The sequence below is a fragment of the Condylura cristata genome, unplaced genomic scaffold (genome assembly GCF_000260355.1).
Source record: "Condylura cristata isolate star-nosed mole 26May11 unplaced genomic scaffold, ConCri1.0 scaffold00008, whole genome shotgun sequence".
Taxonomy (NCBI): domain Eukaryota; kingdom Metazoa; phylum Chordata; class Mammalia; order Eulipotyphla; family Talpidae; genus Condylura; species Condylura cristata.
This window is the reverse complement of record NW_004567109.1, coordinates 25,288,354-25,300,815: the sequence shown is the minus strand read 5'-3', so window position 1 is coordinate 25,300,815 and position 12,462 is coordinate 25,288,354. Positions and strand designations below refer to the sequence as shown.

The 12,462-nt window shown below is 57.6% G+C and overlaps 1 protein-coding gene across 2 annotated transcripts; it reads right to left on the bottom strand.

Moving 5' to 3' along the window:
* Positions 1–5,023: 5,023 nt before the first annotated feature.
* Positions 5,024–9,978, bottom strand: DMBX1 (diencephalon/mesencephalon homeobox 1). 2 transcript variants are annotated; one of them, XM_004678963.1, is made up of 4 exons: positions 9,816–9,978; positions 6,809–6,987; positions 6,145–6,493; positions 5,024–5,475 (listed from the first exon to the last, which is right to left on the bottom strand). In XM_004678963.1, exons 1-4 carry the CDS (start codon positions 9,967–9,969, stop codon positions 5,024–5,026), a joined length of 1,134 nt encoding a protein of 377 aa, XP_004679020.1. In that variant the 5' UTR covers positions 9,970–9,978. The 2 variants fall into 2 exon arrangements, with proteins under 2 accessions (XP_004679020.1, XP_004679019.1); XM_004678962.1 differs by having other exon boundaries at positions 6,809–7,004; positions 9,818–9,969.
* Between the last annotated feature and the right edge of the window lie 2,484 nt (positions 9,979–12,462).

Below are 12,462 nucleotides of genomic sequence, written 5' to 3'. Positions count from 1 at the left end.
CTCTGTCTCTGGTGAACCCTTTCACCGCCCCTGAGCCTCTGGCCTGTACCCCAGTTCTGTAAGCACAAATAAATAAATATAAATAAATCGTTTAAAAAAAAAAACCTTCAAGTCTATTTTAGCAGTGACACAGACCCTTCTTTTGAGCCCTGATGCAATACACCCCAGCATCTTCCCTTGACTAGATTGAAATGTCCTTACACGCAGCAAATCAGACCAGCCGGAGCTCAAACTCATGCCCTGACATTTGCCCCAGCCCAGGAGTCCCCATCTACCCTCTTGACAAACCAGGCACGCCCACCCCCACCCCAGCCCTTCCCAGGCCTGGAGTCACCAGAGTACTTCAGCTTCCTAAATTGCTCAGCAGCAACCTGACCCCTGCTCCCCTCCCTTTTCCCCCAGTCTAGAAGGCAGGACAAAGCCCTCCTCCTTCCCTGAGCCTCCACCGGGCAGCAAAGGTATGGGTGGAGGACAGCAAGATTTACTAAACTGCAGGTCCTACCACCTACTCCCCCACCAGGCTTGCAGGCTCTCCTGCCCTTGGGCTTCAATCCAATCTATGGTTTCCCTTTCCATCCCGGCCCCTGACACCGTCCGTCCTCGCTGTCCTCAGAGCTGCCCAGAGGGCCCTGCACTCCGTTCACAGGGACCCCTGAGCCGTTCCTCTCCTGAGACTGCTTCGCCCTTGCTCTCCTGCTGAACACTGGGCCCAGGGGACTCAGCCCAAAAGTCTCCCTCCCTGCAGGCTGTCCTGTTCTCCCCAGGCTGAGCCTGAGAGAGCCCTGTCTGTCCTCCAGGGGTCTCTGTTTTGAACCCCAGCTTCCTTTTGAGTTGCAGTTGCTTCTAGAACAGACCCTGTTTTCCTAGCTTGTTTCTATGTACTCAGCACCCAGCCCTGGCAGGCACACAGCAGGTGCCCAGCCAGGGCCGTGGAGGACTGGAGTTGCCGCATTCCCAGGGTGCCTCACGCAAGGACAGTGTGGGCTGTGGGGCTGAGGTATGTAGGAGGCAGGGGTGGGCGAGCCATGGGGGCTGGGGGCAGACATTTGATCTGCTGGGCCCCTCCCAGGGAGGTGGAAAGGCTAGGCTAGGGGGTTGCTCCTCGCCCTAATCCTCAGTCCCCCTGGGGAGAGAGGAATGTGTCTCCTGGGGTCTGTAGCTACCAGGGGAATGAGGAGGGAAGGGCCCTCCCGGCCCCTGCAGCCTGAGGCACTGCCCCTGGAAAGCCCGGTGCTTCCCCCACCCCCCAGGAAATCCTCAGGGGATCCCCACCCACCCCATCCTGGCCCAGCTCAAACCACCCCTTCTGGCTCTTGGGCCCAGTGCAGGCATTCTGAACCCCAGGGAAGGGAGGTGGAGCCAAAGGCTGAAGCCTGAGTAAGGGAGGTCGCCTGTCATCTTTGCCTGGAAATACAGCAGTAGGGGCAGAGATTTCATAGCCAGCAACACGTTGTGTGTTTTCCCGCAGCTGATGCCTGCACACAGTCTTCACCTCCCTCTCTGCCCTGCTCACGCACCAGTGCGCAAACACTAAAGTATGAATCCGTGGCACAGCACTCACGCCTATAGACACACAGGTGCCGGCTCCACAGGTCTGAGGGGCCTGCTTAAATCTTGAATCCATTCTGCCTCCCCCAGCAGGCACCCTCCTGTCATCTTCCCTGGCTCATCTCTGCGGAAAGAGCGCTCACTTCCTCCGCAGTCATCTGTCCTCCCTGGGCCCACCTGTCCTACAGACTACCCGAGTACCCCAGGTTCCCCTGCTCTTGTGCTGGGGTGAGGACCCAGCAGTACACATAAGAGGACCCTCCCCTCCCAGGCCTGGCTGCTCCCTAAGACTTCTCTGAAGGGGCTGTGGAGGAGGGGGGCTGGTGCCCCAGTGGCCAGTGGTGAGGCCTGCCTCCCCATCCTCATCCTGCACTGGACGGGAGACCCTGCCCACTCAGGCCACCGCAGGCGCCTCCTGAATGAATCTGGACCCAAGGCTGTGCTGCCAGATTCTCTTTTATTAGTCAAGTAGGACAAGGAACAGGTCACAACGTCACAGAAAGTCAAACAGACAGATACACGGGACAGTGTCATGCTGCACTACACGGGGGGAGGAGGGAGAAGGGCTTGAGTCTTGTTTTCCCAACTAACAGAATAAATAAATACGGTACACAGTGTTTTTGCCACAGGCTGGCATGACCTCTAAGCACAAATGGTCACAAAACAGCTGGTTTGGAAAGCAGTGTATACAGGCCACTGGCCAGTGGCAGGGGAGGGCCCGGCCCCTGGACTGTGCTCTGGGGAAGTGAGGGAGCAGGGAGTGGATACCTCAAGTAAGAGGGAAGCGTGAGGAATGATGGACAGGACATTCAGAGCCTTGACTCCGCCCTTAAGGCCAGTGAGAGTGGGAGGGTTTCAGCTTCAGTCTTAGGTGCAGAGGTCACTCCGAGTAGAGGTCCCCCTCCCCTGACTCCTGGAGAAGAAGCTGGTGCCACCTAGAGATACACACTCCTCTTGCCCCCCTGGCCACTTGCAGTAACAGGCTGGTCCGCAAACCAGGCTGAGGTCTGCCTCGGGGCAAGGGCCAAGTCCCCTCTGCCTTCCCTGGCTTGTGGGATGGGGACAATTGAAGGAGGAAGTGTTGACAAAGATCTGGCTTGAGTCTGCGGTGGCACCACTCTGCCAGGACACAGGAGGTCAGGGAGTCTTCTGAGGAGCGGTGATGTCTAGCCCCGCTGAACTCCAAGACTAGGGTAGACATTTGCATCCAGGGACAGGCAAAAGCTTCAGTGTCTGTGCCCAGTCAAGACATTTTTGTTTCAGAAACAAACCTTCCTGGAGCTGATTCTAGAGGAAAACCAAAAATCCCTCTGTCTCCTAGAGTCTGGGCACCGCCCCATCCCCATGCCTGCCTTCCTTGGATGCTCCAGTGACTGGATTCACCTTCCAAACGCCAGATTCCAGATCCTGGCTCCACTGACCTCCCCGTTGAGAAAGCCTTACTGTCTTGGGTGTGCGCCACGTGGGGGTGCATCTTCCATGCGGATGCAGAGACCATAGCCCCACCTCTCCTGCAGCCAACAACCCTTCCCCACCACCTTCTGTTGCTTCATTCACCCAGCTTTCCTGACCCAGACTACCAGTCCCCTCACTGTTCCTATCCAGAGCACTTTCCATCTGCCCCAGCCCAGATAGAACCCCAAGGACGATGGGTATTGACTGTTGTACAGCAATTCTACTGAGGCACCCACAGATACACACCCCACCCTCACTCCCACCACAGCCATCTTTCCAGGGAAGAAGAGACAAGCCTCTGGCATCCAGTCTGCAAATGCAGTTTCTCTCCACAGGGGGTGGCGGAGTCTGTGCTGAGCCACAATGGGACAGGGCTCAGGATCCATCCCTTGTCCTGTCCTGGGCCCCAAAACTATGGGAAGGAGGTGATGTGAGAAGAGGCTGGCACTGGAACTCAAGAAAAGCAGGATCAAACCCAAACTGTCTCCATGAGAAGGGCCCCATTAAGCTTATCGAGACTCTGGGGCCCCAGAGACGATGACCACCTTGTCTTCTGCAGAGGACAGAGCACACCTGTTGCTCCACAGCAGGCAGCTAATGACTTCTGCCCTGTGCTCCCAGACATGCAGAGTGTAGAGCTGGTGGGACGTCACAGGTGAGCTAATCCGAACGTTTAGAGAGGCCGAGAGAGGCTGCAGGCTGGGCCAAGGTCACATGGCTTTGACAGCGAGCTAGCAGAGCTGTGTTCCTAGCCATGAACAGGAACGCTCCTTTCCGTGCCATGACTAGCTGGACAGAAGCCCAACAGAAGCCTGAGACCACACACCGCTGTGGGCTTGCATTCCCTGTGATGAGGAGCCAGCCTTCGGCCTTCCTTCCTGGCCCCTGCCGTGGGCACCGACTGCTGAAATGGGAGGCTGGGCCCGGGAGAAAGGACCGGAGCCACTGCTCTGAAGACACCACTCTCTGAAAGCAGCTCTAGGCAGGGGACCCCACCAGTGGGGTCTACGCCCGGGCCCGTCCTGGATGGACACGGCCCCTGGGACAGAGGTCTCACAGGCAGGGATGCTGCCGCTCCAGCCGCACGCCTGCCTCCACCCCCCTCCTCAGTCCTGAGAAGGGGTGGGGGGGCACTCAATGCTGACCAGGCCCTTTTAGATGGCAGGCCCCAGGCAGAGAGCTGGCCCCAGGCACAAGGCCGATGCCACCTCCTGCCTGCAGCTCGTGACTCCAGGGCCTCCGGCTGGGGCCTCGGGGGCCTCGTCACCTCTATCAGAGATGGAAAGGAACAGTTTCCTAGAAAGGGAAACAGAGGCCGGCGGGGGCAGGTGCGGGGCAGCAGAGGGAGAGGAGGGAAAGGAAGAAGCAAAATTACTAAAACTAAAAGCACATCCCCAACAGGACCTAGCGTGGGAACTGACAACACCAACAGTCAGCACCAAAGAGAGAAAACCGGAGCAGGGGGAAGACCGGGATGGGGAGAAAGGCTGGGCACAGGGCAGTTGCAGGGAGAGGGAGGTCGGGAAGATGAAAGGCGAGAGCAGAGCCAGCAAGAGAGAGAGCAGGAAGGCCAGCATCCGGGAAGGGGAAGGGGCGAGGTGCAGGGAGGCAGGGGTGGCGGAGATGGGGGGGAGTGGGACAGGGCCTGGGGCAGCCAGGGCCTGAAAATATAGCTTTATATATTTATATTTATATCTCACATTTCACACATCCACTTACTAGGGGGTTGAAGGGGAGCGAGGCTGGGCAGGAAGAGGCGACAGACACTGAGGTAGGGGCTAGAAGGAGAGCTCACGGCCCGCCTCTCAGCTCCTCCCCATGCGGCCTCCAAGCAGGGCCATGCAGAGGGTGTGGGTGTGGACACCCCACCGGGGGCTGGGGCGCTGGGGGCGGGGCCAGGGAGAGCACTGGTGCCCAGGACCCCTGGGCTCACAGAGGTAACTACTCCTGGAGAGCCCTTCAGGGGTAACCGTAGGGCTGGGGGGGCCGCCGCTCCCCGGGCCAGGTGAGAGGCCAGCAGTCAGTTGGGCAGCGTATCAAGTCCCAGGGAGGCCGCGTGCTGCTTGGCCCGAAGCCGCAGGTTCTCGATGCTCGTGGTTTTACTGTTCAGGGCAGCCGAGGCAGGTGCCAGGCCGGCCGGGGGTGCGGGCAGCAGTGGGGACCCCCACACGCCCTGGTGGGCAGCAGCAGCTGCAGACAGGGACTGGTAGTAGGACTGGCAGTGCAGTGAGCCGAGCGGGGCCATGTTGACGCCCAGGTAGGGCACTGCAGCGGCAGCCGCGGCGGCAGCCGGGGCCGGACCCCCCACCTCGAAGGATGAATAGTGCACCAGGTTGTTGGTGGCCGCCATGTGCTGGCGGAATTGCTCCTGCAGGCGGAAGAGGCTCAGCGGAGATGAGGAGTAGGAGTGGGAGGGGCCCAGGAGGCCGCCCCCAGGGGCTGCAGGAGCCAGAGCCAGGCTGCCTGGGGAATCTGCAAGCAGAGAACCAAGAACTCAAGACCAGGGCATCTGGCTGCACCTGTCTGCCTCCCCTCAGCCTTCCCGCCCCTTGGTGCTGCGACAAGACAAGCTTCGGCTAACATCCCCTGAAGCACCTGTCATCATCCTGGGAGGGGAGGGCCCAGACTGCCTGCGGGAGCCCAAGGAACCTGCAAGGCCCCAAGCCTGGCTTCCTGGGGAGACTCCGTTCCTTTCCAAGGGCCTCAGCTTCCCCTCTCCGTGCGGCAGCCATTCCCTTCCAGCTCTCACGCATAGCCAGCCCCTCCCGGCGCAAGTCCAGAGTTTGTATCTGAGCTACACGGCATGCCAGGTCGCCATCCCTTCAAGACACGACTCCAAGTCTCTGCTACCTGGCACCCTATGTGCGCCGCTATGTCTGCAAAATACTGCGATGTTTCCATGCTGGCTGCACAACTTTTGCCCTGAACTCCTTGAGGACCCCTCCCTGCCACCAGCCTCTCCTGAGAATACACTAGATTCCCAGGAGTTAGTGAGCAAAGGGTCAACATCTGGCGCAGGCCTGCTGTGGCCGGCCCGCGTGCCATGTGTGGCAGGCTCCAAGCACCTCGTATACCCAGTCCCGGTCGGCCCTGACTCCCGCCCCAGGCCGGGCCCTGCCCAGCCCACGTCTCCCACCTCACCTGCCTTAGGGCTGCCCCTCTTGCAGCCCAGTCCCTTGACCTCAGTCCCAGGGCTCTTCTCCGCTTTGGGATCCTCGGCCCCTGCCCGGGGGTCCTCCTCCCGATCAGGCTGGTCCTCGGGGGCTGACTCGCTGGCCGACTGCTCAGACAGGCTCAGGTGGAGTTCAGCAGGGGGGTCGCCAGTGGGCAGGCTGGGGGGCTGGTCCGTCTCCAGTGGGGTGTCGGAGCTTGGGGTCTCGGTCTTGCCTTCCCCATGGGAGCCCTCGGCCTCCTTCTGCTTCTGGAGCTGCTCTTTCTGCAGGCTGCGCTGCTTCTTCCGGAACTTGGCCCTGCGGTTCTTGAACCACACCTGCAGATAGGGAGAGGAGCAGCAGGAGGTGGGAAGGGAAGAAGAGTTGTCGGTGTCGGGCAGGGAAGACATGTGCAAGATGGCATGGCCCGCCCCTAGCAAGCACCCACACTCAACCCCTTCCCAAAGCCCCTCCTCTCACTTCGAGGAACACCAGCTGCAGTCTGACCCCAGCAAAGCAACATGGCTCCCCTGCCACAGGGAGCCGGCCACGGGGAGCCTGCCACGGGGAGCCGGCCACGGAGAGCCGGCCACGGGGAGCCTGCCATCGGGCTGTGCTTGTCGGCAGACTCTGTTGGAGCAGCTGGGTCTTACCTGCACGCGGGCCTCAGGCAGGTTGGTGCACATGGCCAGCCTCTCTCGCATCACTACATCCGGATAGTGAGTCTTCTGGAAGGTCTTTTCCAAGGCCTCCAGCTGCTGAGCCGTGAACGCTGTGCGGCTGCGGCGCTGTTTGCGGTGCTGGGAGCCATAGCGGGCCTCCAAGATGATGTCTTGAAATGTACAGCCGTTGGAGGACAAGCAGAGGGCCCATTTAACTATGGGAACTCGCTTTTGAATCATACCCTGCTCGGACCCACTCCAGACACCCAGGCTTGCACCAGAGCTGGACAATGGCCCTTTCCCTTAAAAATCACCCACCCCTGTCCACATGACTGAGTTCAAGATCGCTCCATCCCATTCCTCACTGCCAGCGATCCAGAAATGGAGCTCATCTCCGTGTCCCCTGTCAGAAGTGTGACTGAGGGGCGCTCCTTTATTCGGCGTGGGGGTGGGTGAGCAGATACTGCCCTAAGAAGCCTCAAAGTCCTAGGATACCATGAGCGTAGTATCCTGTAGAGAGGCCAGGAATCTGTAAAGGCACGTCACAACGTTTTAATACCCTCCAGCCCCCAGCATCTGGTATGAACAGGGTCCTGGCCTCTGAGCACAAGGAGCCAGGCTGTGAGCCGCTCCTCAACGGCAGTCTAGTTAGGAGAGGTCTGACTGGGCAGACAGCATCCACTGGCACTTGGTTCTCTGTCCTCTTGGTATGAACCTCACCATCCCCCTGGCCTGGGAGCCCCTGAGGCAGGACCTGAGGCTCCTGCTCTTACGTCTCCTCAACAGAAAGCCTGGCTCTGGCAGGGCCCTCAGAGCACAGGAGAGACTGGTTGCATCCAGTCTTAACCTCTTCTGGGTGTTTCCTCTAGGAGAGAAGGACAGAGACCAGGTGCTAACTACCAGGGCTTACTGGGAAGACAGACTGACCGCAGGACTCCAGCCCACGCTGGCCACACGGAAACCACTCAAGATAGATGTCTGCCAAAGGCTGGTGTCTCGCCTCCAGCCCTTCTGCTTGACCAACGCTGGAGGATGGACCCTGTGCTCACTCCTGCCATCACCCGGAAGTGGTTCCTGGGCTTCCTGCCTTGCTCCAGGCTCCCTGTAACCCACCCCTACGCTCCAGGCCCCTGCAACCCGCCCCTGCGTTCCAGGGGTGGGGACTCATCCACCACACTTCAAATGTGGAAGAAGATGGGAACCGTTGTCCAGGAAGCCACAGGCTCTGGGCTGTTCCTTCTGCAGTTTAAAGAGGAAACCTCCAGGAGTCCCTCATAAACCAGGGCTAATTCCAGCCCAGACTGAGCCCTGAGCCTCTGCTGGTCACCCTGCGGCTGGGCACCTGGGTCTAAAGGAATGGGGACCCCCTCTGTTGGCTGAACCCTGTTCAGGGGAACAACCACTCAATATCCTACTACAGGGACTGCAGCTGTGTGTGCCACCAGCAAGACCCCCTTTGTGTGGAAGTCCTCCATGCAAAGGTCTGGAGCCCACCACCCTCCTCCTTAAGGATTAGAGAACTGAGGGGGGGTGGGGGAGATATGAAATATGACAGTTCCTCTGCCCCCACCAGCCAAGGGGAGACTCCTCCCTGACTCTTCCTGTCTGGGTCCTGGAACACGATGTCACTAGCAGGCCGGGCTGAGGGGACGCACTCCAAACTGGGGAGAAGCCAGAACAGCCAGAGCCAGACAGGAATGTACACATTCTCTCAGTGGAGACAGACGTCCCCATGTTGAACTACAGCTGGTTTGGCCAACGGCTCCATTTTACCCACTGAGCTCTGCCCAGAGGACTGGCAAGTCTAAAGGGGTAGTGTGGACCCCCACCTCCATGGCACATCAGCCCACTACCCACACAGGTCCTCATTCCCCATCCCAGATCTGTGCCTTAGCTCACGCTGTCCCCTTTCTGCCATGTCTTGTAAGGTCTGGCCCTACAGCAGGCCTCCAGGAAGCCCTCCTGACCACACTGCGCAGCGCTGAGCTGCCCATCTGACCCGATTACATTCTCCTTGCCATGGCCTCAGATGTGTCTGTGGCAGCTGGTCTATCTGGGGGTTTTGTGAAGTCCTTTGAGGACCACCTGGTACCGGGCTGGGCCCCCATGGACTCACCAGCTGCTCAAAGTTTGGCCTGGGCAGGATGGGGGAGGTGGCATCATCTCCCAGGAAATCACTCCCCACTGTCAAATCCTTGCCATGCACACTGAGTCAGGAGGGGACTAGTCAGTTGAACCAGGAGTGGGGCCAGGCTACCGCTCCCTCCTGGGACTTGGAGCACCTGCCAGTCTCTGCCGAATCCATTGCATGTTATCTCAGATAACTCCCCAGCCATCTGATGTGCTGGGCACTGCCCCTGTCCTGTTTACAAAGAGGGAAACTAAGGCTCAGAGAAGAGAATACGCAGATCCTACAATGGCTTGGAGTCTGATTTCTAAGCCCGTATTTTGAGTCATACTGTTACATCTAATCCATACCCCACCCCCACCTGGGTTTAGCCTTTCTGGGCCTGTCTCCTCGCCCATGCAATGAAGACGGCATGGGTGGAATGGCTGAGGCACATGGAGAGGGAGCCTAACACAGTGCCTGGCAAACAACTGGCCATGGAGACACATGAGCTATTGTTATTTAGATGACTCCCGGTGCCTGAAATAGTCTCACTGGGCATGACAGCCCTCTTCTAGCTTTAGTACTCTGGATGACTCTCTTCTCTTCCTACCTCAATTTCATCTGTGAGGTTGGCTAGTGAATCCCACCTCACAGGGTTGTCCCTGGGACAGGAAGACACAGGGCCACCTCCCATGCCCGACATGGGACTGATAGGACAGTCCCCATTTTGAATTGACATCTTCCTGTGGCTGAGTGATCCAGGCCTTTCTGAGCCTCCCAGAGAAACTTGCCGGGTGTCCTCCCTCCCCCCTCTTCATCTTTCAGAGTCTCCTCCCCAGACTCCCATTCCCCAGTCCTGTCCCCCAGTCCCGTCCCCAGGGCCCTTACCAGCCAGGCGCTCAGCCAGCGTAAGTGCATGCACCGAGGGCCGGTAGTCAGGGGCGTGCTGGGCCTGCTGGGCCGCCTGCTGGTGCAGGTTGTACATGGCACTGAGCGAGTTCATGGCGTGCAGAGAGTAGCCGTTCACCCCATAGTGCTGCATCGTGGCATGCGCCTGCAGACAGGGAGAAGGAGAGGGGGCGTGAGGCGAGCGCCATGCCCGACCGACCCGGGAGACACCATCCTCAGCCCAGGCCTCGGATGCCAACCTCAGCCCCGAGTTTCGGCCTCCCCATCAGAATGGGTCCTGTGTCACCCATGGCTAAGAGAGGGGGCTCCTGCCTCATGTACCCATTCGCCCACTCACTCATGACTCCACAGCACGAATCTCTGGGCTCTCAAATCAGACTACCGGGGCTGGAATCTTAACCAGCTTTGTGGCTGGGCAAGTCATTGAACTTGTCCCTCAGTTTCTCCATTTGCAAAATGGGATTTATAATAGCACATAACTCATGGGATTGTTGCAAGGATTAAGAGAAGCTTGTATAAGAGGGCTGGCGCACAGTGTGTGTTCAACAACATTAGTCATCATTCAACTCATGAGTGCTATGGTGACAGGAGAATTGTGGGGGCTACAAACGAGGGGAGAAATGAAATACTGTGCAAAAATGAACAATGTAAAACAATTTTAAATAAAATTTTAAAATACGGCCCGCCCTGGTGGCTCAGCGGTTTAAAGCACTGCACTAAGAAGCTTAAGCCAATTCCGCATGAGTTCGATCCCCACCTGCCCCGGAGGAGATCCAAAGGGCAGGGCAGACCACGCCTGGCCCGCCCGCTGCTCCCCGCAGCATTGTGCTTTGTTCTTCTTCTTGTTCTTCTCCCTTCTTTGTCTCTGGTGAATCCTCTCACCCTCCACATCTCTGGCCTGTACCCCAGTTCTATACGAATAAATAAATAAATCTTTAAAAAATTTTTAATTAAAATAAAAAAATAATATATTCATCATTGTGATTTACTCATATTTGAGGCTCTAAGCACCTCATCAGTTCATCACTCAGACGCTTGCATTTCATCCTCACAAATACCCGTGCGGGGTCAAGTCCAGAGCAGGACTGAAGACACTTAAGTGTTCAAGCTGATGAGACTGTGAACTAAAATCTTAAGATGCTGCACAGAGAGATGAGAACCCGGCTCTGACAGCTACTAATCTGCAGCCATGACCTCCTCCTAGTCTGACATGTTCCCAAGAAGCAGGCAGGCTGCGAGCAACGAGCCCCATCTACAGATGAGGGTGCCGAGGCTTAAGGAAGGAGCGGTGGGGTGCTGAGGTCACGCTGCCAAGCCACGACCTGCCCTGCCCCACTGTGCTCATTTCCTGGGGGGCCACTTGTCAGAGAGCACGTCCCTCCTGCTGAGATGGCTCAGCTGAGCACAGGCTGCCAAGGCCCCATCAGCCCAGGGCTCCCCAGACACTCTCACGCCTGGCCTGAGCGCCGGCCCTGCATGAGTCCAAGATACCATTTCTGGAATGTGATTCAATGTCCGCGGGCTCCCAAAGGCACACCAGTGTGTCCTACTCCCTGGCAGGAAACAGGGGTGGAGGGAAGCAATGGCAGGTCCATCTGCCAAAAGGGAAAATGTGCCTGGTGTTCCAGCTCCCCACCCTCACTGATACAGACACAGCTATGAATAACCACAGCATCCACTGTGCACCTGCACACACACACACACAGGCAAGCGCGCACGAGTTTCACCAGCAGCCACATACACAGCCAATACCAGCAAGGCTTTCTCAGAAGCTGTCACGTTCACTACAAACTCAGCACTATTCACAAACCCACTGTCATCATTCCCACAGTTCCTCACACAGACATCCTCACAGATATCTATCCAGGCAGGAAATGTATCTACATGCTAATATTACAGCCACACACATTCATTACACATATTTGTTCCACGAATATTTACTAAGCACCGACCAACTGAGTAACAAAGTCTCTGCCTATGCGGAATGTATATCCCGGGGGAAGAGGGCTGTAGAACAACAAGTAAATATATGTAATCGCGTCCATCCGACAGGAGTAAGTGCTCTGAAGAAAAAGAAGGCTGAGGCAGAGGAATGCCAAGAGTCAAAAGGCAGATCACCTGAGAGCATGTGGTCCACAAGGGCCCCCTGATATGGAAGCACCGAGAGAAGGTGTTTCAGGTGAAAGGACAGCAGGGACAAAGGACCTGAGACATGAAGACACCTGGTACGTGCTATACAGTGGCAAGAAAGCCAGGGTGGCTGCAGCACAGAATGGGGGAGGGGATGAGCATGGAAGAGAGGAGGGGTCAGCCCTGATGGCCCATTGAAAGGAGCTTTAATTTTATGCTGAGTATGGAAGGGAAGCTCCTGGGGAGTTTTGAAAAGGGGGTAACATGATACAATTTGTGGCTAAAAGTGGACTTTGGCTGCTGTATGGGGAAAGCAGGATCAAGACACAAAGCCGAGACCAGGCTACTGCAAGTCTGGGCCAGTGGCCAGGTCCTCGCACCAGGGCCTTGACGGCAGAGCTAAGACAGGTGAAACTCCCTGGCGGTAGAGCTGACAGGACCGCGATGGGTGAGTTGTCAGAGGGGAAGAAAAGAAGGCAAAGAAGCAGGATCCAAG

What these genes read in the sequence shown, in the direction of transcription:
- DMBX1 (XM_004678962.1), bottom strand. Translation starts at nt 9,969, where the DNA reads ATGCAGCACTATGGGGTGAACGGCTACTCTCTGCACGCCATGAACTCG. An exon ending in ACGCTGGCTGAGCGCCTGGC is followed by an intron (nt 7,005 to 9,817) that starts TGGTAAGGGCCC and finishes CTTGTCCTCCAA; the next exon opens with CGGCTGTACATTTCAAGACA. An exon ending in GAGGGGCAGCCCTAAGGCAG is followed by an intron (nt 5,476 to 6,144) that starts GTGAGGTGGGAG and finishes CTCTGCTTGCAG; the next exon opens with ATTCCCCAGGCAGCCTGGCT.